The 27,762-nt window shown below is 41.7% G+C and overlaps 1 protein-coding gene across 4 annotated transcripts in view; it reads right to left on the bottom strand.

The window, feature by feature from the left end:
* Positions 1–27,762, bottom strand: part of LNX1 (ligand of numb-protein X 1) — a 168,200-nt gene that overhangs the window by 82,743 nt on the left and 57,695 nt on the right. For 2 of the 4 annotated variants that reach the window (XM_019640804.1, XM_019640806.1), the window contains exons 2-3: positions 26,651–26,777; positions 10,906–11,391 (exon numbers count right to left, since the gene is read on the bottom strand). In XM_019640804.1, the coding sequence (XP_019496349.1) occupies positions 10,906–11,318 (413 nt within the window). In that variant the 5' untranslated portion in view covers positions 11,319–11,391; positions 26,651–26,777. Of the gene's footprint in view, positions 1–2,574; positions 2,968–10,905; positions 11,392–26,650; positions 26,844–27,762 lie in introns of those variants that run through there. The other 2 variants (XM_019640805.1, XM_019640807.1) reach the window with 2 other exon arrangements.

Here is a 27,762-nt window from a genome sequence, read left to right as displayed (position 1 = left end):
TCCCAACCTTTTTGCCGGTACTGTTTACCCTGCCTGAAATGCTTTCGCTTTTCATCCCTAATTCTGCCCAATTCCTCCTTAATTACTTCAAGATCCAGCTCAAATCCTCAACTTCTGTAGTCTGACTAATTTCACCAAAATTTCAATGCCCACTTCCTCTCAACCTACCCTTCTTTTTAAAGACGTGCCCTCTTATGCCTTGGGTCATTGTTTATATTTCGTATGTGCATATTTTATCTTTCTCAATTATATTCCTTATAGAACTTCCCACAGTACCTGAAATGTGTCATTAATTCACTGATCAGTTCATCAGGTAATAACTGGACAGACTTCTCTCATAAATCAGCCCCAGCCACTGAAACCTTCCCAGAGAGTCCTGTCAAATTAATTTTGGAACATTCTCCTGGCAATTTCCTAGTACCGTGTTTCCTGGATTGCTTCACATTTTGGAAAGAACAGCCTGCTGTGTCCACTTCGTTATTCAACAGAAAAGATGCCTTTGATTTGTGTACTTGTAGAAAAGAAAAACGCTTAAGCCAGTATGAGGAGCCTTCCTTTAATTAGGCTATAAAAGTGAAAGAAACTCAATGGACAGCCTCCTCAGTAGAGCCTGCAGTGGGTTGTATGGTGGCCCCCAAAAGATATGTCCATCTTGAACCTGTGAATGTGACCTTATTTGGGAAAAGGATCTTACAGATGCCATTAAGCGAAGGATCTCAAAATGAGATCATCCTGGATTCTCCAGGTGGGCCCTAAGTCCAATGACAAGTGTCCTTATAAGAGGAGAAGACACAGACAGAATTGGAGAGAACATAGAGAAGGTGATGTGAAGATGGAGGCAGAGATAGGACACATGCAGCCACAAACTGAGGGACACCCAGAACCACCAGAAACCGGAAGAGGCGAGAACAGGATCTTTCCCTAAAACCTCCACAGGGAGCATGGCCCTGTTGACACCTTGATTTCAAGCTTCTGGGCTCCCGAACTGCAAGATAATCAATTTCTGTTGTTTTAGGCAGCCAAATGGGTAGCAATCTGTTTCAACAGCCCTAGGAAACCAATATACAGCCATTAACAAGGAGAACAGATGGGGAGTGAAGGTGGGAATGGGGGCTGGAGGGTGGGATGCTGAGCCACTAGATTTCAGAGACACCAACTTCAGCCTTCATCGAGAGAGAAAGGGGGCTTTTTACAATCCCAGTTAGTTCTGCCATTGTGTATTTTTCTAAAAAAAAACTTCCACAATATCGTTATTACTATGCAGACTTGAGCCAGATATTTTCTCTTTGAACCTTCTTATCTAAGGTGGACAGAGGTTACGTTCCAATGAGGGAGGCTCAGATAAGCCTGAAATGTAGAGTCCTCAAAATGAATAACCTGCCTCCAAGGACCTAGGTCATTTGTCCTTTCCTCCATTTATCAAGTGTTTATTAAGCATCTACTGTGCTGGATTTATTGGATAGTCTGGCTAATTATAAAAGAGGCCCTGGTTATTAGCACTCATTTATGGGGGCGGGGAGTAGCTCTACCTAAATATGACCAGCCAAGGTTTTCCAGTTTGGGCTCTGGGACTCTTTTTTTAGAGTCCCTCTTTGCATTTGCCCACTGATTCCAATTTACACATAAGCCAACCCTTGCTATTTTTACCAATCTGATTAGTAAGGAGAATACATTTTTTGTAAATGCTTTAAACACTGAGGCACACGCAGCAGCACTTTTTATGTGATTGCTTGAAGCTGTTCACATCCATCTGCAATCCTCTTTTAAAGCTTACTAACAAAAGGAGCCAGAAAAATATCCTTGTTGAGGTTGAGGACATGAGTCATTTCCTCATAAAATAGACATAGGTCATGTAGGAAAATGTCTTTATTTTTTTTGAGAGGCATAGTGAAGTATTTAGAGGTGAAATGTTATGATGACTGTAATTTACTCCAAACCTCTTTAGGAAAACATAAAATAAATGAGGCAAAGGTGGCAAAATGTTAATCATTAAATCTAGGTGATAGGAAAAGTGTGTTCACCACACAGTTCTTTCTGCTCCCCCATATGTTTAAAAATTATCAAAAAATAAAAATAAAATGAATCCATATATATATATATATATATATATATATATATATATTTTATATACAGGGCTCTCTTTCCCCTGTACTGATACTATCTGTGTTTTCAGGTGTGGAGACAAGCTGTCTCAAAAAGGGATGATATCCGTTTGCAATAACAAAATGCCTGAGAGAGGCTGCAGATCTGTGCATTCAGGCTCTGTACTTAGGTTCTATTTATGGAAGGAAGAGAAGACACAGCTATTGAGGAAAAGCAGTGTTGGCATAGAAGCAGGAAAAAAAATGCCTCGTTAGGAAAGCACCGCATTAGTACGGCTGTGCTTTTTTGGTGGAGTCACAGGCAGTGAAGCACTGCTTTAAACGGCTGGCAGGGTGTTTTGTCCAAGTGCATATAATGCATGTGGAATTTACTTCTCTAAAGAGACATACCATCCAGGGAACTGACTCAGGTCCCCACCCCAGGCATACCCAACACCCCAACCCAGGCAGGCACAATGAGAGGGGGACTCACAGTTCTGAGTACAGGAAGTGCAGGTTGCCCACATTGTCAATGTAGTTGGCAGGGCTGAGCCAAGGCAGGACCAGCAATAGAAGCGCCTTCATATTCCGAGCAGGGTGCCGCTTTCTTCGTGGCCACCTTCCCTGTCAGCTGCAGGGCCCCAGCCCAGCCCCTTCAAACAAACCTTGCCATGCCCCTGCAATCAGTAGATCATAAGGAATCTGACTTAGAGCCCTGTGATCGAGCCACGCTGAGAAATAAATCATGGGCCTGTAAGAGGCGTGCGCCCTCTGATTCTCAGATGGGGAGCTGTGAGAATGGAGGGACACACCATGGTTGGCGAGAGGGCTTAGGCTGAGAGCAAGCAAGCTGATGCCCTGGAAAGGGACCTGCCCCCTCCTGCAGGATGCCGACTGGTTCTTGAGAAGCAGCTGGTACATTTACATCACTGGCTGGGAGCAGATGGGCTGGAAGCTAAACTGTGTTGAGAAAGGGCATGAGCATGGCACATTCACATCCCACGGTGTGAATGAGCAAATCAGCAAAGCTGTCCTCCAGCTTGCTAGAGAAAGACACTGTTAAGGAATTAGGATCTTGGGAACACAGCCTGGAGATCTGAGCTCCAAGGAAGCCTTCAGATACTGCGACACAGGAGTGTGAAAAACCAGGCAACTCTACCTCTAAATGCATATTTAGAATATGCATTTAATATATTTTACATTGTCCTGACTGCACCGACAGATATAAGGAAGGTAATGGCCTCCTTGCTCATTCTGAAAATTGTCCCTATAGGCTGTCATTCTCTTTGAGAATAACAAAAAGCCTTGATAGACATAAAGTTCTGTCCAAACAATCTATAGGTTTCTGTTCTGGGAGGGAAAAAGACACCCCATTCTTCCTTTTCCTGAGTAAGTGAATTCAGCTCTGACACTAGCTGGAGGACCCTGGGAATTTTATGTAAGCGACCGAGCCTCAGTCATCTCATCTTTGAAAAGGATCTAATAATGCCTTATCTGCCTCTGCTGGACTATATCATCTCTTTCAGCTATAAGATCTATGATTCTAGACTGTAGTGTCTCACTTAACAATAGGACTTCTTGCACGCCTAAGCTCTGGAATGCACCGAAGCCCCCAGGACTCCTCTCTTTCTACTCTTTAAGAAGATTAAAGTCCATTTTGGCCAACTTATTTGGCCTAAATCTTAACAGAAACAGCTTAAAGGAATAGTTTTATTAATGACAACCATGCACTTACAGCAAACTACACTGGGTAGGAAGAAGGCCAAAGAAAAATCTATGGGATGAGACCTACTGCAATAAACCATGTAGTAAGTAGGAATCTGACATCAGAGATCTGCATTTACCTGAGGCGGGTCTAAGAGTTTAAATACAGGAGACCCTTAGAATATGCAGGTTTAACTTCTACAGTTTAGACCCTAGATAAGGAACATTGATAAAACATGACATGTATTAATTAATTTTGTTGAGGTCCTAATTTGAATTCCATTCCCTTTAAATCTGGTATGCAAGAATGAGTCAGAGCTGATGAAGGGCAGTAAAAAGGTAGTTAGGTTTAGTATTTAGATGCTGGAGTCAAGCAGGCTTGCATTTGAACCTGAGCTGTACCACATACTACCTGTGTGACACTGAGCATGTTGATTAACCTCTCTGAACCTCCGTTTCCTCCTCAGTGAAGGAAAGAATAATAATAGGGCTTAACTCATAGTGTTGTTATGAAGGTGGAATGAGACAATGCCTATAAAGAACAAAGGGCACAATAAATGTTAGCTATTGTTATATTGTTATTAATAATTACTAATAATAGCAAATGAGCTTAGCTGACAGCTCAGCACCTATCTCCAAGAGGCTTTGTTATTTTCTTCTTGTCCTTTCTTCCTTCCTGCACTATTAGGGACATAACATGTTACAGTCTTTCCCTGAATATGGAGTTTCACAGAGTTCTGGAACATGCTCTACTGCACAAGTCATAACATGAGCAGCATGGTGTATAATAAAGCCTGAGGGCTCCACATTGTACTGGGATGTATTTCTGATAATCTTGGACATGTCAGATTGCTCCTCCAAGTTTCTGTGAAAAAAGAATGCCTGCCCTTTCTTTGCATTTCAAGAGGATAAAATTCATTAATGGATATGAATGCAATATAAAAATGATGGTATCTTTTTTTTGTTGCTGTTTTTATGTCACTATTGCAAAAATGGCTATTTGCCTTTCCAATATCTAATCTCCTCTTCTTCCTTTAAATAGAACTCAGGTTTTGTTCATGGTGGTAATGCACATAGCATCTCTCACAGATGGGGAGCCATGTAATACAAGAGAGGTCAATGCGGTATTAGGAGAAGTTAACTTGGTGAGGCATCCCAGAAAGCTCTTTAAGGGATGGAGCCTCAGTTTGCACATTGTATTTTTCCCTTCCTGCCTTGTTCTTTCTACCCAGAACTTGAATGTGATGCTGGAGTTTCAGCAGCCATTTTGAAACCATGAGGTTACAAACTTGATGATGAAAGCTAATCTGAAAAGCAAAAAGGGCCTGGATTCCTGATGGCACCATGGCAACATCACATTAGTCATAGACTTCCTACCACCAGACTTTGTGTTAAGTGTGAAAAAGAAAACTTTTACAAAGCTAAACCAGTATAACTTGAATTTTCTATTACGTGCCATCAGATACAGCCCTAAGTAATACAATCCCTTGGGGAAAAAATCCTGCTTTCAAATAGCCATGGATTTCTCTGTAGTTTCCTTGACAGTAAACAGTTTTAACCCTAATCCTTTACCCCAGGTTTTACTTAAGTCCTATTTATCCTTTAAATGTCATGTCAGACATCACCTATCACTACCTGTTCTTTTTGTTTTTTTGTCTCTTCACTAAACAAGGAACTCTTTCAAAGAAAAAGTTCTACTGATCATGTTCTCCATCATATCCTCACCACAGTACCTAGGATACAGTAGATGCTCAACAAATATTTGTAGAATAAAAGAGAGTTTGATTCAGTTAAAGAGTTAATTTTTTGGACCAACTTTCTTGATCAGAGAAAAGTTAGCAAAACAGGCCTTCAAACTTTCCAAGAGCCAGCGTAGGGGTTAAGCATTTATATCAGTGGATAATAAATGACTAAGAAGACAGGGAAAAGGTAAGGAAGATTTCTGGGCTGAGTACCCAGGAGAATGTTGTTTCTTTAAAGAATTGCTTGGAGCATAATCTGATGGAAATTCAATGGTTTTCTCAAAATGCAGTGCAGAAAAATTGCCTCATTTCTTCCATGCCCAGGAGAGCTAACAGAGTGACCCTCAGCTAGGTAGGGTCAGGAAAAAGCTGGGTTCAGGGTTGAAAGGTCACATGAAGGAAGTATGTCAAAGTTTTATAGTGGAGACATTCAGCCAGACTGCAAGGACCAACAAGACTTGTAACCAACCCACCTTTTCTAGGGTAATACTCCCCTAAGACCTTTACTCTGGCAGTAAAATCTTCCCCTACTGTAGAGAGTTAGCTGAGCTTGTGTTGTACTGAACGCACTACAGAAAAAGGCCCCTGATAGCAGTAAAGGTCAAGAGAGGTTGCAGGGTAGGTCTTTGAAGAAGAAACTCTCAGGACGCTGGGGGCAAAGTTAATCAAGAAAATAACCCCAGCGTGCCTTTAGTCAGGTGTGTCAATTATACCACATTTTCATTCATGGCTGATTTCAAAACATTGAATAATGACTTTTTATTTGTACTAGTAAATATTTCAAAAAGGTCAGCTTTATTATCTTCCACTTTTATTATCTTCCATAAGAGAGAAACTGTGTTAAGGGCAAAGTGAGTTGTCTTATGAAATGATTCACTGTGTGTGTGTGTGTGTGTGTGTGTGTGTGTGTGTGTGTGTGTGTTTAGCTTCTCTCTTTTACTTTTAAAAAGTCATTTCCTCAGAGGCAGAAATAATAGCTTACATATATATTTTTTCTTTCATTTAGAGCCTAGCCTATGGTGGATTCTTGATAAATATTGTATATACAGATGATATTATACAACAAATATGTAATCTTGAGCCTAAGATTAACTCCCACTCAGGACCAAGAAAGTGAAAGCTTTGCTTCCACACACCCTCTGATGGTTTGGGTCAAGAGAGATGCATTGAATTGGCCCTCCTCAATGCCCTGGCTATGTCTACTGGCAGTGTTCTTTGGCTGAAAGGCTGCCATTTGTCTCAACAAGTCCATCACCTTCGTGGGAATTCTTTGTTTTGTTTTTAATTAAAATTTATTGGGGTGACACTGGTTATTAAAGTTACATAGATTTCAAGTGTACAATTCTGTAATACATCATCTATATATCACATTGTGTGTTCACCACCCAGAGTCAGTTGTCCTTCCATCACCATATATTTGATCCCCCATTTACCCTCATCTACCACCCCCTCCCCACTTAACCCTCATGGGAATTCTTTGCAGTAGACCCATGTTATGGAGTTCTGCAAGCATCTAAGAGGGCAGAAGTCAACAAGTTAGCCAGAAGATTCCAAGCTGTAGCTCACACGTTCAGACTTACTCCCATAGAAGATCTCTCCAGTCTGAAGTCAGAAACAAACAGTTATCCAAGTAGTTGATGGTCCAGCCAGTCATGCAAACCCACAGTCAGTCCTAAATGTTTTACTTAAGGATTTACATTCAACTCTGGATCTGAAGTAGTGAGATAACAATGTTTACAAATGACAGGAATTCTGTAGAAAACAGGCAGCATTTGTTTACAGACGAGATGCTGCCTGCCTGCATCCCTGACTTAAGTGTATTGTTATTATTTGTGTGGTCCTATGGACAGGCCACGAACTGAGACCTTGGCTGAGGGGCAAGTTTTTCTCTACTAGGTGTTCTTTTCTAGGAGGACACTGGAGACATTCTAAATGTGATTATGTCTTCAAGAGCTTTGTATTCAAGGAGTCAATTGAAATAAATTCCCATTTTAAAGGTGGAGAAACCTAAATATGGAGCTCCCCAGGAAGTTCCAGACTGTGAGCTCTCCTGGACCCACTAGAAGGGAATGTGTCATATCAGTCACACAGTGGTTTTCAACCAGAATTACAGCTAAGTTCTCCATATCAGGGAGACTCTCAGCTTGACTTGTGTGTATTCATTACAGAGCCACAAGCCAAAGAATGTTTTTTTTTACCTCATTACATTTTCAGTACTGAAACCAAGATGCAAACTTTATAAACAAAGCTATCTTCTAGCACAAACATATGACAACACTCCCTGTCAAGCAGCCACCAACTTGGAGGCCTCATATAGAAATGTAAGGAAAACACTTGCCACCTGGTAACCTCTTCGTTTTCCTAGTTCGAGGGAGTCCAGAGGTAGTAACTACTTAATCTTAATATCCCTTCTGAGGGCAGGCAGAGGTGGTCTACTGGCCCAGCCACAGGCCCAAGGCCTAAGAGGGCCCTGGAGTCAGGTTCTGGATTAGCTCCAAATTCTTAATCCTTGCCAATAATGTGCCCAGGGGAAGGGGCAGGAGGAAAGGAAGTGTATATTAAGCATTTGATGACTAACATATACAACGTATTTTTGGAAATGTTAGTTTCAACCTACTTAGGAAGCTGAAGTGTGGAGAGAATCAAGAGTGAGTGTTGAGGCCCCACACCTCCTTTATGTGGGAGTTTTCCCCTTTACAGAGAGCTGCTGATGGGCGCCTGTGAAGGACCCTGAGGTCACTGCTAACAGAGGTGATTTCAATTAGTTTTGGATTCTTTCCTCACAGTTGTTTTTCAAATGTGCATGTCATTGTCAGCTGAGTGCTCATCAAGCCTTTATCCCAGGCTTCTTTGAGGTGTGAGGGTCACACAGCCTGCGTGGGCGGGTGAATGAAATTCCCACTCTGGGCAGTTGAGGTGCTCATGTCATCTCTCTCTTAGAGATCACACAGGTCCCCAACAGCCTTTTCCCAGCCCTCCCCTTGCCCCACTCAGATCGATGTGCCATTTTACCACTGTCTTTAGGGATATTCTTGGGCCAAAATCAGTGCTAAAGGGAGTTGAAGAGGAACTGCTGGATTTTCACTTTCTCTCCAGAGAGCACCTCCATTTCTTCCTTTCTCTCTCTTTCCTCTCTTACCCTTCCTCTGCAAAACTCCTGTGGTGGATAGAATACCCACCCACCCCCTTCCCAAGATGTCTACCTCATAATCCCCAGAAGCTGTGAATATGTTCCCTTACATGGCAAAAGGACTTTGCAGATATGACTAAGTTAAGCATCTTGAGATGAAGAAATGATCTTGGATGGTCCAGGTGGATCCGTTGAGTGGATTCCAATGTAAGCACAAGTGTACTTATAAAATGGAAACAGGAGGGTCAGAGCCACAGAAGGTGGTGTAATGATGGAAGCAGAGGTCAGAGAGAGAGAGGAAGATTCTATGCCACTGGCTTTGAAGATAGAGAAAGGGGCCACAAGCCAAGAAAAGCAGGTGGCCTCCAGAAGCTGGGAAAGGCAAGGAAACAGATTCTCCCCTAGAGCCAAAATGAACCAGCCATCCCAACACCTTGATGTTAGTACCTTGAGACCCATTTGGACTTCTAACCCTCAGAACTATAAGATAACACATTTATGTGGTTTTAAACCTTTAAGTTTGTGATCGCTTGTTACAACAAGTAGAAACTAATGGAGCTCCCAGACACAAATGTATAGATTGCAACACCCCAGGAACACAGGAATGCGATGTGTGGAGGGAGCTTTTCTCCTCCTTGTGTTCCTCACCTCCCCTACCCACTGTGGCCCCAGTCAGAGCCCGGGGTCTGCACCAGCACCTGCAGCACTTGCCTCACCTCTGACCCAGACCTGTTTTCTCCAGACAATGCCTCCCCTGGCTGGGTAAAACTTCCAGCAAAGGTCACAAGTAGATTCCCTTACCCACCTCTCCTCTGGCCAACCCTCCCACCAGGCAATCTGAGAAGAGGGGCAGCCTAGTTTAAATACCAACAATAATAAAGGGTCAGAAGCAATCCATACACCTGAATTAGATGCATTTGGCTCAACAACTTGAGGAAAAAAATGACTTCGTGGACATAAATGGTATAGAAAACATGTGTGAAGCATGACACCCAGGCCATTGCTTTGGATGTAAACTTCTGTGTTAGAGAATCTGCATGTCTCCAAAGACAAAGACTCAGATTCATAACCTTTAGTAAAAGAATGTGACCTTTAGAAAAAAGCAGCTGTACTTGCCTCTTGCCCTAGTCATGACAGAAACCAAGATAAACACCAGCTTCCAAATTTCTTCTTACAAAATAATTGTTACATTATTGTTCACCCTTTACTAAGCACCTTACATATTCAGAGAGTACCTCATGCTGAACGCGACCCCGGCTGCCCTGAGGCCGTCTACGCAGGAATGCCCAGGAACATGATAATGTAAGTGCACAAAATAAGAGGCGGACAGGTGAAGTGGGTGGCACTGGCCACCAGCAGAGGCGGTCAACCCTCCATCGCTCTGCTGCCAGTGTGTGTCCCTTGGCCAAAAAGCTCACAGAACAAGTCGCTTGAAGGACAAAATTTCTGAATTTCTCATTTTAAAACTTAGTTGAAAATAACCTCCTATCTCTTCAAAGAACAGTTGAGCCTTGCCAATTCCCATACAGAGGAAATCCTAATCATTGTGGATCATATTGAGAGACATTTTTTTTTACATGAGAAGACAAACAAAGCCCACCAGAAAGTCTTTTGGGGGACCATGAGCCTCAGACAAAGCTGCTCATCAGGCCTTTCCAGTATGTTTCATATTTCAAAATGCACACACATGAAATAAGCCAGTCAAAAGAGGGCAAATACTGCATGATTCCTCTATTTTAGGTTCCTAGAGTAGTCAAATTCATACAGACAGAAAGTAGAATGGTGGTTACCAGGGGCTGGAGAGGAGGGAATGCAGCATTTTTATTGAATAGGCACAGCATTTCAGTTCTGGAAGGTGCAAAAAGTTTTAGAAATGGATGGTTGTGAGGGATGCACAACACTGTGAATGTACCTAATGCCACTGAACTGCACTCTTAAAAAACATTAAAATGGTAAATTTTATGTTATGTATATTTTACCACCAAAAAACCAAAAAGCCCTATAAACACACACACAAACACAACTCTATCATGTGCTGTTTTCTTACACTGAAACAACCATAAACACCTAACCCATGTCTTATTTTGAATGAATCATTTCATTTGTTGCAAAGAGGAAGACAGAGAAACAGGACTCTTGGTGTAACACCCAGGACACTGGAGGCAGCTCTGCTTTCAGGAGATAGGTGAGTTCCAGCTGCCCCCTCCAGGGCAGGGCTTCTCAGGGGTGGCCCAGGAGGAGACCCTACCTGGTTTGAAAGTGGTGTTCCAGGTCACAGCGCTGCAACACCTCAGTGCAATGCTCGGTGAACGGGCAGGTCACCAGTAGCTTGTTGAGGAGCTTGTGGACCAGGATGCTGGATTTCTTGCAGTGCTGGAGAACCACAGGCTTGCGATCCACGGGGCAGAAGTCCTTCTCCACCAGAAAGTTGGTGAGACAGAGCATGCAGTAGGTGTGTCCACAGGGAGTGTCAAGAGGGTCCAGCAGGGCTTGCAGGCAGATGTGGCATATGAGGTCATCGTCCACATCTTCCGTGTAGGTGTAGAAGTGGTTTTCCTCAGGGGAGTGGACTTGGCCGCACACCACACAGAGGGGTGCAGTGCTGGGGTCTGGGTCATCGGCAGGGTCTGGCTGGCTCATAGTTGACTGGGGGGACAGCATGACAGAAAACCAACCCAGTAACACAATATTTCCTCAGGAGCAAATCAAGATCTTCTAGGAGCCATCCACAAACCTAAAAGAGAACAAGACGGCTTATCTTTGTTTTAAAAGCAAACCGAGGACTCCATTTGTTATAGGTGTGAGACAGTGCTGCCTGTGGACAGGGCACTGAACTATGACTCAGAAGGTCAAAGTTGAGTGATAGGACCTTGGGAAAGTGACTTGGCCTCATGATGCCTCAGTGTTACTTATCTATCCCAGTGGGAATCGTGTTTAGTTTTCACATTCTCATGGTGGTGTTGTAGAACTCATTTTGGTAATATCTGAGAAATGCCTAGAGTAACTCAAAAGTAACATGCTCTAAGAAATACAACTTGTTAATAAAATTAAATGTGATTGATAAAATTCTCTGTCAGATCAGAAAATAGTTAACACTGTAATGGCTTTCTCTCCCCTTTCTTCCTCATCTTTCTCCAAAACTCAGAAAAGTTAGGACATCAGAGCCTTCAACTAAACCATCTGAGAAGAAATGAGAGCTGTTGAATGTGTTGTATTTTTACTATGGTGAAAGCATTGTTTTCTGTATGCATTTCATTCACACAATCAGCCAGTCATTTAGTGGTTAAGTGGGCTCTGGAGACACACTTCCCGGGTTCAAATCCCACCACCACTGTGGACAATGATTTAAGCCTCTGTTTTCATATCTGTAAAATGGGGATAATAATAGCCTACTTCATAGGATTGTTGTGAGGATTAAATGAGCTATGATATACACAAGCTCTTAGAATTATACCTGGCATATAAAGTGTTCAATCAATATTAGCTACTATTCTTACATGTACTGTTATTGAATTCATTTTCTCTCCAGCCTAGCACACTTGGCCTGGAAACTGAAAGTGATAGTTCCCAGAAGGGGTCTTTTTGCCTTGTTCTTTTACTCAATTATGTATATATTGTGGATCATATTTCAAACCAGCAGAATATTATCATGCTATGTATTTTCCTTTAGTATAGGAATCCGAAACAATGGGATTTTCAAGATGCCTTGATTAACATCTAGGAAGTCTCCTGGATAATAAGTCAATAAATATTTTTTGAGCACCAGCTCTGAGGTAGGTCGTGAATTGGATGTGAGGAGCTTGAAAGAGCTTTAAAGGACATGCTCCTGCTCTCATGGAGTCCCTAGTCCAGGGGACGTGGACATGAACACAAGTAACTGGAAGCCCAGATAAGTAGTTTGAACAGAGGTATGCGCCAGTGGAACGTGAATCAATTCTCGTGGTGATTAAGAATCCCACACCCACACTAAACCCCAACCTAACTTCTTTTCTGAAAGTAAATGAAGACTTTAAGTGTTCCATAAGAACATAAAGACACGCAAATAACCCATGAAACTAGCCACGTTTGGAAATACATGGCAGTCATAAACTATTATATCTTTTTTCTTATCCAAATAAAGTTCGAGGTTGTTTGTACAAACATAGCCTTATCTCCAAAAGAAAATATATTGACTTCAAACTTTCACTGGGTCAGCTTCGTGTTTACATTTCTGCACTGCGCTAATATGCCTAAAAGAACACTCTAGTCAGGAGGTTGAAGGAAAATACCCTGAATGTGGAAACATTTAGAAATCATAGCCTTTTCTTTAGCATCCAAAGGGATCACAGAAGGCTAAGGTAGAGCATGCGGGAGAAAGTGAAGGCATTTCTAGTCAAATTACCCAGCTGCTGTCGGTCCTCAAGGCTGATAGAAAGTCTGGAACCGCACAGGAAATGCTTTCAATGGCATGAAAAACAGTTAGAAAGTAAACATGAAAATGGGAATGGGCCACCCAAAAGATTATCATCGACTATAGGAAAAAAATGGTTCACATACTTTAAACTAAAACTCTAGAACTTTCAAAGTTCCTCTGTAAGAGTTTTGTCAAATACTGTTATGTATTTTGGTCCTGTTCATTCTTTCTCATGTGCTGTACTAGAAAATAATAAAAATGTTGCACTGGTTGTACCACTGATGAAAAAACTTCACATTTCTGGGCTATTCCCTTATTGGGGAAATGGTAGAATAGAGACAGATTTTTGGTTTTCTAACTAAGCCTCGGAAGGTGTCAGATGCCTCAGGGTCTCCTAGTGGAGGGAAGGAGGGGAGGAAGGTGGAGATGTGACCACTGCTCTATCCCATGCAGCCCCAACTCCACTTTTATTTCTTTGACACATTGTGTTCCTTACAATATTCTGTTTGAAGAACCCTGGGATGAGGGGAAAAAAGCAAACTGCTAAGACTAGATACTTTTCAGAAACAGAGTCCTATGATTCTATGCTGATAAAGTAGAAGTGTTTGCTTTGTTTTGGGTGATTGGCTGTTAGGGAAAATTCTATTTTTTTTTGTAATAGTTTTTTGAGCATTGACCACATGCTAGGCACTGTGCTAGGGGACTTATACATATTATTTAATCCTCACAAATCTCCAGTTTTGTTTTGTTTTATTTTTTCATTTAACATGTGAGGAAACTGAAGTATGGCATGTAAATAACTTGCCAGTCACACCAAAAAAAAGAAAGAAACCCAGAAGGGGCTGCTGACTCCAATTCCTGCTCCTAACTATTTTGTTATTTTGTCTCTCAGCATTCTTCCTGATTATGACTAGTCAGAATCCCAATACTGTAACTAACCAACTATAAGGGCCCTTATATAAGGGAAATTAGGTTTACAATCTCTTTATACTCTACTGCAGGTAGGTTTTTCCAAGGTTGCTGAATAAAAAACTTCTTTGACTTTATTACATGCTAAAGTGCCTGAGACGGAATGAATGGGGCAAGCAAAAGTGGCAGGTTTTTTATCCAACTCCAGTTCTCTCTCTCTCTCTCTCTCTCTCTCTCTCTCTCAATTTGAATTCCCTGGCACTTACCCATGTGCATAAACCAGATTCTTAATATACTATTAATGTAAACACTGATGTATATATTTTCTGACTTTGCTTTAGACTAAATAAAGCCTATATGAATAAACACAGATTATGAGAGAATTGACTGAACAAGCAGTTTTGGTTCTAAAGAACGAGGTAGACTTTTAAAAATGTGATTAAGATCATTTACCTGACATTTCTTATTTCCAGTTTACATCCTATAAAGATGTATGATGTATCATGCTTTTAGACATAGATGTGCCTTGCTGCTGAACTGAGAAGAAATGATCAAAAATCATTAAAGCTTAAAAGGTAAACTATTTTCTCTCCCCAAAGTGAGCGAGAGGGCCTGTCAGCTTTGAGTTCATTTACATTACTCAATGTGTCTGGCTGGCCCTGGCTGAGGTAAGGCGAGAAAGCTGTAATAGTAACAGGGCTCTCTTGTAGTTTGGAGAAAGAGCACAGAAGTGAATTCCCTTCTGGGGTGTGCGTGTGGTGGTTGGGGGAGGTACAACTCTTTTGCTGCTTCGGAACCCTTCTTTCTCCCTTTCCTCTGATTTGGGGTAGAATAGAAGCCTGAGGTGACTTTTAGAGATATGTGTAGTCTACACACTGCAGTGCTGAGACGTGCCAGGAAAAATAAAAATCTCTGTCTCTGTTTGTTCTTAATCCCTGCTTCCTTTCCCACCAGTTTATGGTCTGGCCTGAACCTGGACAGAAGTTCTTCTACCTAACTTTCAAATTCTGAACTTCTGTGGCTGACAACAAAGACACATTCCAGAGCCAAAGTGAGTCAGCATTGTCCACAACCAAGAGGGTAGTTAGAAGTCATATGTATACTGTCACCTGCACTAAAAATCCAATAGACTAACAGCCTTTGGGATATAGCCTGTTTGGAAGTAGAAAAATTCCCACATGAGGTAACTTACCAGAACAATGGGCGTCCCTGGTGTGCTATTATATGATTCTGCTAATTCTTTTTTAAATGCACACTGGCTTTATAGAAAATGGTTATCTGATGTAGTCACCAGAATAAACCATATACTCCACAAGAAAGGAGATGGATAAACATTTGGCATGCTGCACTGACAATTTCACATTGTCCTATTGAAAGAACAAGACCTGACTCTGAAGCATCTCTTCAATAGTTGCATGAGTCACAGTTTTCCAACAATAGTAATGGGACATCATATTATTAAAAAGAATCCATTGCTACAGTCAAATGGCAGTGTGTCTGCATTGCTACTTTAACCTTGACACAGATGAAACATCGTAGCCATTGACTTTTCAGGTTGAAAGGGATCCTTGAGGGATGGTCCTCAAATGAAACAGACCTTTATTCCGTTATAAAATGGATCATTCTGCCTTTGGACAGCTCTAATTATTAGGGAGGGAAAGTCTGTATGTTGAGAAAAAAATTGCCTCTCTAGAACTCACCCACTCCCTCCATGGGCGCCAGCATCATCCTAGGAGCTATTTAGAATATGTCTAGTTCCTTAAGCCCTTTAAATTATTTGAAGACAGACTCCATGCTCTCCCCCAGGTTCAGCAGCCTTAGGTTCATCTGGCATTCCTTCAGGTCTCCAGCCTCTCTGCAAACTCCTCGATTTATCAGTTGTCCCTCCTATATTGTGTGGGTAGAATGAACCAGGACAGAGCAAAGTGGGAGTAAACACTTCCAGAGCCAAACACTCGACCTGTTTTCTAAGTAGCAAATCAGCCATTGCTCACTGCAGTCCTGCCTGATGAGCTGAGCAGGAGACACTATCCTGAGGCCTGGAGGAAGCAGTTAGCAATTCTTGGTCACAAAGTGGGGGAAAAATCAAGGCTAATAAGGTAGAAAAGTAGGGGCTTTCAAAAGCAAAAACAAGGGCTATGAACATAGTTTGGAAAATGCAAAGATATTTAGTGGCATTGGGTTGATTTATATAAACAGGAGAAAATCCTTGGTGGCTAAACAGTTTGGTACAGGAATCCTCACTGTATAATTTTATCCCCAGAACAAATGGTATTTGGGGAACTGGGGCTCTCCCATTTGCTTGTAAGCATTCCTTTATTTTGATGATTCTTGTTGTTCTAAAATGTACTGACATAATAAATAACACAAGAAAAGAGACATGAAAACCATTTAAACAAATGGCAAGTCAGAGATACTTTTTCCTACACACAGTACAAACATTGATGAGCTTTCATTCAAACCCACTAATAAATGAAAAAGCTAAATAGTGACAGGCCAAGGGCAGCTGATGGAGGGACAATGGGATAAAATTGAAGTCCTGCAGCTCCAGTGTTCCTTAACACTTTCTAATCCCCTATTCCCCCCCCTAAAAAACAAGGAGAGGAAGCAAAAGTGGGAGGAGGGGGAGGAGGGGGAGGAGGGGGAAGGGGGGAGAAGTACCTGAGAAGGAAATGGAGGAGGTATACTAGTGAGTCACCTTGGACTCTTCGCCTTATCCAGGGGAGGGGTGTCTACCGGAAAGCCTTGCTTATGGAAAATTCCTACTTGGCCCTTGACAAACACGTTTAGAATAATCCACTGAAGACATTCCTAAATAACAGACACATTTATCTCACTTGTGCTGTGCTGATCCATGTTGTCGCCCGAGGCAAAAGGAAACTGTGTGTCCTGATATACATGTTTTTATGTATTTTTTAATGGTTAATTTCCCCCCAGATCATTAAAGTACATAGTTGGAAAAAAAATTTTGGGTAACGTGAAAAGGAAGTATATTAAAACTTACAACATCATTTGAAGTTTAAATATTTTATTTATACTAAAAACAGAATTAAAACAAAGTAGTTTTACTTCCTTGGCTTTAACGGAAGCAAGCCCATCAATAGTATTTTCAAAACCTACCTCTTTGCTTATCTCAGTTTCAGTTGAGGAAATTGGTATATTTGACAATTTCTCTTGACCAGTGAAATAATTTTTAAGTAACTTTAACTTACTGATCCTGTGTTTAGCTAAATAAATTTTGATCTTTTGTTCATCATGAATTTTTTGCACTTATTTTGATTTTTAAAAATATTATTTACTGTGATTACTGAGTTTTTTTGTGCCCCCTTAAATTTTGCAATGAAAGATGAGTACCTACCTCCTTTGCCTCACCTCAATTACGACCCTGTTGATATTATTTTTAGAAACCCAAGTAGAGAGAGTGGGGTGTCAAGACTGTGGTTTGGATGCAACTCTGCTACCAACAACCTCTGTGGTCAATCTTTCCTCGTACCTGACCTGGTTCCCAGCCATGCAATGGCAAAAATGGAGAAATACAAACTTGTTACAGGTGTGCCACTCAATTGATCATTGCTCCAGCCGATTATTATACTTGATAGAGGTGTCAGGTAAGCAGTTTGCAGAAGGATTCACGAGGCAAGAGGAAGAAAGGAAGCACTTACTTCAAATGAGAGGAAAGAAGTGTAATCTAAAGCCAGGTCCCCCAAAAGATCACAAAATAATTGGATCCTGAAAGAGCTTTGTCTTGTGAGTACATATGAGAGCCCAGTGAAGTGATAGAAAAGTTCTCTCCAGCAAAGACACTGTGTGGGATGTGACATTTTAGAAACTGTGAGGCTCTGCCCTGCCATAGTTGAGTCTGCTTCATAATTTTTGCTGATTTATTTATTGTTGTTCAAAATCTTTTAATTCCTTCCATCAACCCTAACGTTTTACAGTATGTGACAAACACAGAAACTCTAAGAACCCCTATACCAGCTGATTTGCAAGGTAACTTTTCGCTTTGAGAAACTGAGTTTAAGGATTTTAGTCGTTGATGTTTTAAAATTTGGATGAAGCTCCGTGGGACAGAATGGTTGGTGTTGGTTTCAATCTGGTCACTGGGGCCATGCCTCAGAGCAGAGATCACAATCAGTCAGAAACACCATCCTGGACTTTGAAAGCCAGAAGTACACCCAAGGAGGAACAGAATGGACTAGTGTTGCTAAACTGGTGGCCTTGTCTCTCTTTCTAAAATAATTACCCAGCCGGCATGTTTGTCTAATCACTGCCCTGCCCCTGGCTCGAACTCTTAAATTAGATTATTACGTGGAAAAGCCATTGCAGAAATTAGGGCAAACTCTATCTTCTAGTAAACAAAGTAAATTATAATTACATTTTAGATTATGAATAAACTGAGTGAAATTTGCAGGTGTCAATAATCAATATAAACTTGGTGCCATCAATTTTTTTATTTTATAAATGCCAGTTGTGAACTAATGCACATAAGAAAATGGGCAAATACTCTGTGGGCTACTCCTTAGCTTATAGGGAGGAATGAGGCACTTTAGTGACCTGAGTAAAAATAGTCACACATGGGATTAAAAATGGTCATTAACCCAAGAGTTGGGGGGTAGAGGGTAGGGTGACATGGGCGGGGTAGGAGGGAGGCGCCATATACATTGCAGAGGAAAAAAAGAGTGAGCAGAGGGAGGGCAGGTGCTTATGGGTTGTTGCAGGGGTCAGGGTTGCTCTGCTGCTACTTAATATTTGAATCGATGATCACCATGAAGAAGAAGGCAATTCATTAATGCAATCTGTGAATGACAAAGCCTTCATAGCATTGCCAACGCTAGAAAGGACAATAAAAACATATAAGTGGTCTTCAAAGAGGTCAAAATATGGTCAGGAAATTAAAGGATAATTAAACTAGAAGGAGACAATATGATACATCTGGAGTCAATAACTGAGAACATAGATGTTCAGAAAGTGGGAAAAAACAAGGGACGTGGTTAAGTAAAGAGTCCGAAGTAGCTAGCCAATTGGATACAAGTTGAAGAAGCCAGGGCAGATCTTCGCAAGCTGGTTAGAGAGCTTTGCTTCTCCTCCCAGATTTTGCTGCCTTTTCCCTGGGGTGTGATGGCACACCTTTCACATTTGGGTTTATTTGTAAGAACTCTGTCCCAGAAAAGATGTCCTTCCAATTCCTGGTCTATCAACATAGTGAAATGGAGCTGAGTCCCTGCCAACAACCCAAATGAAGGCAGAGTGTTTTGCATTGACCAAGGGCTCTGTTCATGCACATAGTTGCCATAGGGTCCTGCGATGGTTGTTGCCAGAGAAGCATGGAGAAGAAGCAAGCTGGTATTCTTCTGCCCAAGGCTAAAAATCAATTTTAGGAAATGCTTATGGTCTTTAAACAGATAACAGAGTTTTATGGAGGGAAGAACAAGATGAAGAAAGGTATTTATATTCTCAGCATTTTCCAGTTGTGTTTCAATTTTACAGGTGTGTATTGATCACTTATTACATGCCTGGCATTTGTCTTCAATTCTGTAAGTGTTTCCACAAGGAATTCAATTTCATCTTGAATGAGTGTAAGACTAATTAGGAAACATGGAGTGTACATATAGAAAAAAATGTTAAAACACTGCAAGAGAATACACAATAAGTATGACTATGAGTGTGGTCCTCCAAAATAGGAGCCAGCGACAATTTTGGAGGAAAAATGGCAAGAAAGCATGTAGTGCGGCCCAGAACAGTCAAGGAAAGTTTATGGAACAGATGGCCCTCAGGGAGGATTATAAAAGATAAACGGAATTTGGACAAATAGGTAGAAATCTTGGGGCGGGGCGGGGGGAACCCGAGGAAATTTTTCACTCAAGGAAGAGGAATACACGCAGTGGTTTTTGGTGTTCCCACATGATGGTCTGTATTTGAGATTTCAAAGTTATTTCTTTAGAAGTCACAGGGTTTTGAGTTGCATAAGGATGTTAGATTCTCACCAAGTGCGGGAACCCTTTTTACAACATCCCTGAGGAATGACCTCTCAGGTTCTGCTTGAAGCAGCTCCAATGATGGGAGGTCATCAGCTTGCTGACAGCTGAGTGCTTCCCTCTTATTGCCAGGACCTTTGGCCCTTGTTCTGCCTTTCAGTGTAACATAGATCACATTCACCCCCTCAAAACATGACAGCCCCCAAAATTAAAGAAAGCATTGGTGGCTTTTCTCGTCTTTTCTTTGTGTCTCTGGTTCTTCCAGTTGTTTGTCTTCCTGGGTGTTCTAGGTGGTAGTAAATGGTCCACCTGGGATGCCCTCTAAAAAACATGGCACCTGGAAGTGAACATTTGTCCAGTTGTGGATTAATAGGCTCAGGATTTAGTGGAAGAATCACTTCATTAACTAGGATACTACTTGTCTATTAAAGCAACCTAAGATGGCGTTTACTGATTTGCTTTTGTAGATATATCCCACTATTGACTGCAAAAAACTCAGTAGGACTTTAGAATATAAAACACTATTGTGCCTTAAACATAGAAATAAATGATAATAGTGGTGAAGGCTGCCAATTCTAACTCTCCTTGCTTGTATTTTGCCCAATATTTCAGTGTCCAAGTAGACAAGGAATCTCTCCACAAGTAGTGGGAGGGGCCTGTGTGTATGCATGTCAGTTGGGGGATGTAAGAGGTAGAATGATGACTCCCCCAAAAGATATGTCCATGTCCTAGACCCCAGAACGCGTGAATGTGACCTTACAAGGAAAATGGTTTTTGAAGATGTAATTAGTTGAAGATCTTGAGACAAGATCATCCTGGATTATCTGATTTACCCTAAATCCCATTACAAGTGTCCTTATAAGAGACAGAAGAAGAGAAGACAGACACAGAGGAAAAGCTGATGGAAGACAGAGGCAGAGATGGGTGTTATGCAGCCACAAGTCAAGGAATGTCTGGGAGCACCAGGAGCAGATGAGGCAAAAAAGTGTTCTCTTCTAGAGCCTTTGGAGAAAGCAAGGCCCTGGCAACACTGTGATTCCAAACTTCTGGCCTCCAGAACTGTGAGAGAATAAATCTGTGTTGTTTTAAGCCACCAAGTTTATGGCAATTTGTTACAGCACCCCTAGGAAAAATAATACAGGGGCTCTATATTTCCAGGGGTCTTCCCCCAGGAATGGCGTGAACCTTCCCAATGGTGCGCTCCAACACGTCTCTACGTGGCTTAGGGATACACAAAGCATGTTAGGGTGGCAGCCAGTTAGGCTGCTACGTACTTAGGGATAGCAGTTCTGCCCTGGTATAAAAATGGAATAATTTCCTTTTAATCCATGACTAAGTTAGAATACAGATCTTCAAGGATGACTGTTAAACCATATTTGCAAGGGCCCCAAGTAGGAAAAAAAAGGGCACAGACAGAATGGCTGAGGGTGTGTGTGTTGTTGAAGACATATTACAAGCATAACAATAATACTTAATGAGGAGTTTGAAAACATTAGGTGACTCATATATTGATGTGAGTATGCAGGAACCTAACTAAGTATGCAGTGTTCTATTCAAAAAAGGCCACGTGACTGACAAAAACAGTCACAAACAAGTTATGCAAATCATCTCAACAGATAGCAATGACATATTTTGACGACACCATCATGCATGTGCTGTTGTCATGCACTGTGCCAAGAGTCCATTAAAGAAAATTCTTGGAGATTTTCCATTCTGCTGTTGGTGAAGTGTTTTGTGTCCTTGTGACAAATGCATCAAACACAAGAAGCAAACAAGAGTCACTAGAAAATAATGGTGGAATGTAAGTCCACACATTCCAAGTCATAAATTAGTGATTAAAAAAAAAAAAAGAAAAACTGTCCCTCGTTAACTAGGACAGAATTACTGCCACTGTTTGAAGTGTACTAGCCAATCAACCATATCAAGGAGCAGGGCTTCCTAGAACAGGGAGAGAAATTCCACTGGAAAAACAGAGGGAGAAGGGCAGGGGTGAAGAGAACAGGAATAGTCTATAATAAAAACTGCAAATTTCAAATTTCAAAGTCATCTTGTCCATCCTCCATCTGAAGCAGGAATCCCTTCTCCCCCCACCTATTTAGACTATAATATAAAATAAAACATAATAATTATTACTATTTAAAAAGCATACTGTGTGAGGTATTTTACATGTATTTTCTCATTTAATTTTTAAAATGATCCTATGAGATCAGTGATGCAATTTTACAGATGAATGCATGTGCTGCTAAAGGAACACAGATCCTCTTTGGCATTCATTCATTCATTCATTCACTCATTCATTCATTCATGAAATCATTCACTCATTCAGCAAACACATACCAGGTCCTAAATATACCAAAAACCAATCATCTTCAGTGACAGGGAACTCAGTACCCAAAAGGCAACCTACTGGATTTTTGGACAACTCTAAAAACTAGGAAGTTCTTCCTTACAGTGATCTGAAATATGTCTCTGGGTTAACTGAGCAATAGGTCACTGTGGTGTCCTCGTGTCACTTAGAACAAAATGAGATAAGAGGAAATGGTACATGTAAGAAGTTTACAGGAGACTACCAATATTTCCTGTTTCTGATGTCAGCTCAGTGCAGTTTTTATACTTAAAAAATTGTATGGTTTTCATGTTAAGTCTTTTCCTTTGGGGATAGTAGATGGTTACATCCCATTAACCTCAGAAGAGTGATGTAGCCTGCCTTCCAAATAGTTTTGAAAAGCCCTTAATACTTTGAACGCACTGTCAGAGGATGATACATTTGCCACCCACATAAAAGTGAGTCTGTGCGATGCCAGCACGTAAATATCAGGAATAGTTTTATACAACCAGGAAGTCCATGAATACTGAGCCAATCAGTGAGGAGGACACGTTTTAGAGCCTCCCTTCCACATCCTCTCTCGGCAGCATCTTACAGAATGGTCTTTTAAGTTGTCAGCATCCTAGCAGGCCTGATTTTCTCCACTTTACGTGAGGAATTCAGATCTAAAAAGGAGACACTGGAAGCCAGGAAGCCGGGAATCACTGCACCAGGAGAACCCACTGTTGATTTACATCCTACTGCCCACAGTTCTGCAAAAGACCAGGCACTGCAACGGGCAGCTACCATCCCCTGGAACTCCAAGATAAACGAGATGATCTTTGTTAACAGGTTTTCCTTCTAGACCTTTAGGGGCCTTTGGGGAAATTGGTTTTGTTCAGAGTCTTTGGCCCTCAACTTATTACTGTTTCCATCATTATTATATCCAGAGTATATAGCAGGACCTAAGAAGTCTAACTGTAACCAACATAACAAATGTTTTCTATAATAATATGACAATAGTTTAAATGTATTGAGCTCTTACTATATATACTTGGCATTTACATGAAATAATTTTAATTATTCCTCACAGCAGCACTGGGATTGGTAAGTATTCCATTTGCCAGATGTTGAAACTGAGACAAAAAGATATTAAGTAACTTATTTAGCTTAGTAATTACATGGCAGAACTGGGCCTTGAACCTGTCTTTCTCTACCCACTAGGCCTTCCTTTCAAGAAAATAATACTAGTAATAGCCATCATTGTGCCAGGTACTATTCCAAGCACTTTCCTTATTTAAACTCATTTCATCTTCATAATTATTCTATTTTGCAGCTGATGTAAAGCAGGGTTAAATAACCTGTCCCAGGCCACACAGCAAGCATATGGCAGAGCTGCGTTTTGAACTCAAGCAGTCTGATGCCAGAGACCAGACCACTATTCTAAAGCAGTAGCACTATTCCACCTTGAATTGAATGAATAAGATAAATACTTCCTAGTGAGGCATTGCCCATCTCTCTGCAGTCAGTCTGACCTACTCACCCAGGTGTACAGCCCATGTAGCTTCTGTTACAGGACAGAGGTGGTTTGTGAAGTATACCATTTTAACATCCTCTTTTGGGAAAAGGTAGACAAGGAAACTGATGGGCAGGAAGGTTAAGGTTCTTCCTCAGGGTTCTCTGAGCAAGCTAGCAGTAGGTTCAAGGTTCTAGACTCCTGTTCTCAATCCACTAGGCTGTTACCTTGCTCTTGAATGATGAAAGCTTGCCTTATCTTTTCAGGACAGGGTGAGACCTGGAGAAGATTCCAGGGGCTTGGGAACACACTTGCTCTTATGCAATGACTCAAGGTCATTGAAGGGCAGAGGATATTTCACTAGGGGACAATCACATCCAAAGGATCCACAAGTTCCCCTTTCATAGTAAAGGCTCCAAACTAGCTGCGTTCTTCTTGTGACTTGGCAGGTAGCTCACCCAGGCTGCAGCAAATAGTGCTTATCTGAGAGATTGGAAGAGACCAAGCTCCCAGCCTGCCCTGGAGAGAGCACATTTGTAAGCAGAAAGGGCTACCTGCCAAGTCAGATTACAGGAAGTGACAACAGGATACTTCTCCCCAAAAGACCTGGACCACATTTTGTAGTCCATCATGGAATGACAGCCTTGAGGTGGGAGAAGATTAGAGTAACAGCAGGGGCTAGAAACTCCTAAACACAGCCTGGGGAGCTAGTGGAGACCAATCTACCTGATTTGTTTAATGACATAGTTTAAGCATTCTCCTGCCTCCTGCCTGTTTTCTTTCTCCTAACTGTTAACATTGGAGTTAATTACTTACAATTAATAATTATAACAAGAACTATTAGGGCTCCTAACAATTGTAACCACATAAGATCTTTTATCTCAATAGTGTCAGGCTATCTCCTCTAAGCAACCCAGAAAAATGCCTTCAAGAAGGATGGGCCTAGCCTTTACCTGGCCTCCACCTAGCACCAGCATTGTCGCTCAATGCTCCATACACGTGACGTTATTTACTTCTCACAACCACATTATATCGTAGGCATTATCATCTCCTGTTTTACTGATGAAGAAATTGAGGGTCAGAGAAGTTAAGTAACTTGCTCAAGGACGTAAATGAAAGAAATTGTACATTTTTCCATCAGACCTTGTCGCCACGTGAATCAAGAGATGGAGTTAACTACAGGAAGGGAACCTCTGTGGGTCTTTTCACCCTTTCGGACAATACTCATGTGCAAATTATTCAAGAGACCAACTGGATTCTAGATAACCTGACCCTGAATTGCTGTCTCTATAATTTTTTTTCCCCTTTCTTTTCTCTGGTGTCTTGGTAACCACAGCTTTGTTCCTTTAATAGCAGAGAGGCTGGCATACAGTGATGATATGGTTTGTTCCATAAATTCACTACTGGGCAAAGAACCATGAACCATGGTAAACTTGTGGGAGAGGAATGTGACTTTAAAGACAAGTTTTTATCCAGAAGATTCAGGGTCTAAGATATTTTTCTCTCCTCTGCTGATAAAACTCTGACTCAAGTAAGAACACTACTAAGGAACCAGCAGTAGCTGGCACCCAAACACACCAGCTCAGGAAAAAGCACAGATCCAAAGGTCAGTGAAAGAACAATACGAGTCTCCAAGTACTAAGAGGACTGTTGACAATCAGCACAGGGCAGATTCTCCGCGGTGAGGAGCAACTCTCTGAGACAAAAAATTTCTCAGCTTGTTTCAGTTTATACTTTTGAAGAATTGACATGCACTTTGAGTTTCTGGGTGAATGAGTGTGAGCATAATTCCTAACAGGTTCTTCTTTCGCAAACGTATTTGCTAACTGAAATCTCAAAAAAACTAACCGATGAAGGAACCCAGAATGAAATGCCTGCCTGGAAGGTGGATTTCTCTCCCAAGGTCATCCCAGTAGGGTCTTGGGTTTGGAGGTGATTTCTTTCCTTTCTCTCAGGACAGAATTGGGTGTAGAATGTGGCTCTTGGGCTGTCAAGAACAGAAGCAGTACCAGCTGTGGGATCAGGAAAACAAAAATGGATCCTAGAGGTAAAATTACTTAAAAAAAAAAAAGGCAGGTCCCAGAAGAACAATCTCCTTGGTATATTTGCTATTAAAAGAAAAAGAGAGAAAAAGTGGACACATTCAAAAAATTTAAATGTCAGACCTGAAGTTACGTTTTTGTAAAGCAATGAGGAAACAGTCCTTACTTTAACCCAAGGTCAACAGGCGGCCAGTGCAGCTCTGAATGTAAATAATCCTAACCAGACTGCAAAGTGGTTTAAAAAGAGTGTTCAAAGGAGAACAAAGAAAACAGTAGACTTTTCTTTTTTTTTAGAGAAAAAAGAGAAAGGGAATCTGGAGTGGACGGGCTTCTAAGCAGGGTAACAGAATTTACCTGTCTGAGAAACAGGCTTTCAGGGAAAAAAAATTAAGGACATTTCATGGGTTTAGATTGAAATCCCATCCCCTCTGGTGTGATTAATGAAGCAAGTAAGGCAAAATCAGGCCGTTAAGGCAATTCTGTATTCAGCTGGCGCTGGCCTCCCAGCCCCCATTAAACAGGCTGAGCTGGTCTGCACCTTTGAGTTACGTTTCCAAAAAGTCTCTACTCCACCCCAGGGTAAAAAATATATATATATATATCAGATCAACTTCCCAGGCAAGCAGAAACTGGATTAATGATTAAGAGAAACAAAAGCCTAGGAGAACTTTCCTGTGCCACCAAAATGTCAAAGGCATCCCTCTGTTCTTCCTTCTCAAAAGGGCTTCTCCCTCTGGGACAAACACCCAGGGCTAAGCCATTCAGCTGAAATTTTTCATTCAAATTCCTCGTGCGGATCCCTCAAGGGCCAGTGATCTAAATGCCAAGAGAGAAAAATGGAGTTCCAGCTCACCTTTTAAGTGTCTGTTTGGGGCTCTCACAGCAGTAGCAGTCCCGCAGCTCTCATGCCTTGTGGGTGAATCCAGCAGCTCCCTGGGCCAGCTGAGCTGTGACCAGCCTCAACCTCTGCGTACAGGTGCCTAGAGGAAGGAGGAGGGCATTGGTCGCTGGAGAGCAGGAAATGTGTGACATCACGGGAGCCTCCACGGATAAAACTCTGCTGGGCCCTTAGCTACTGAAACAATCAGTAGGCCCCGCCCACCTGTCATTTACCTGAATACCTGGGAGCAGGTAGGTGGCGTCTCTGCGTGGACAAATGAATCAGTTAGAGCAATTTGCTGGATGGAATGTACTTTCTTTTCTGAGCACAACACACGTGGCCATCCCCGTGGACCGATCTGAATTTATAAGCCCGGTTGCTTCCCTGGCTCCCTCGTCCCACCCCTACGCCAATAGCTGCCTACAAAAGAGTTAAAAAGGAAGTTTAAACACCAAAACGCGACAGGGGTTTAGTGGGCATGAAAAGTAAGAGTGTGAAGATGGACCTCTTGGGAAATATCTGAGATGGACCCCCACATTCCTTTTTGAATGGCGTTCACGTGAACCCCAAGTGCTTTTCTTCTCAGTGTTACAACCTAAGAACGCATTGAGGATGACATTGCAAATTCATCTAAAACAAAAAACAATAAAACAACAACAACAACAACAAAGTATGGCACTTGTCAGCAGTTTCAGTCGAGTTTACAAACACTTTTCTCCTACTCCCAGCATTTTCATTCCATATTAAGGAGCCTAAAGCCTCAGTCATTCCTACCTCTGCTGGCCTGGCAGTTAGATTCACGTGGCAGTTACAGTTCACCATAGGCCTGCAATTAGGAGCAATTTAAATGATTCAGATTTGAATGACAGTACAGGAATAGTGTGGCGTTGGCTGCTGGTTAGAGCCAGGAAGGAGGAGTCAGAAATATTTCTGTCCCAAGCTTGGAGTGTGACCCTGTACAAGTCATGGTGTTGCTTCAGCTTTTCCAGCAGGAAAGGACAGGGTAACGCTACAACCCAGCCAGCACCACAGCTGGGAGCTATTACCACTGACTGTTAAACCCTTTGGCATCTTTCAGAGGATTG

This window comes from Hipposideros armiger, unplaced genomic scaffold (assembly GCF_001890085.2).
Source record: "Hipposideros armiger isolate ML-2016 unplaced genomic scaffold, ASM189008v1 scaffold_53, whole genome shotgun sequence".
Classification (NCBI taxonomy): Eukaryota; Metazoa; Chordata; class Mammalia; order Chiroptera; family Hipposideridae; genus Hipposideros; species Hipposideros armiger.
The sequence above is the reverse complement of the archived record's forward strand: the minus strand, read 5'-3'. Positions and strand labels throughout refer to the sequence as shown.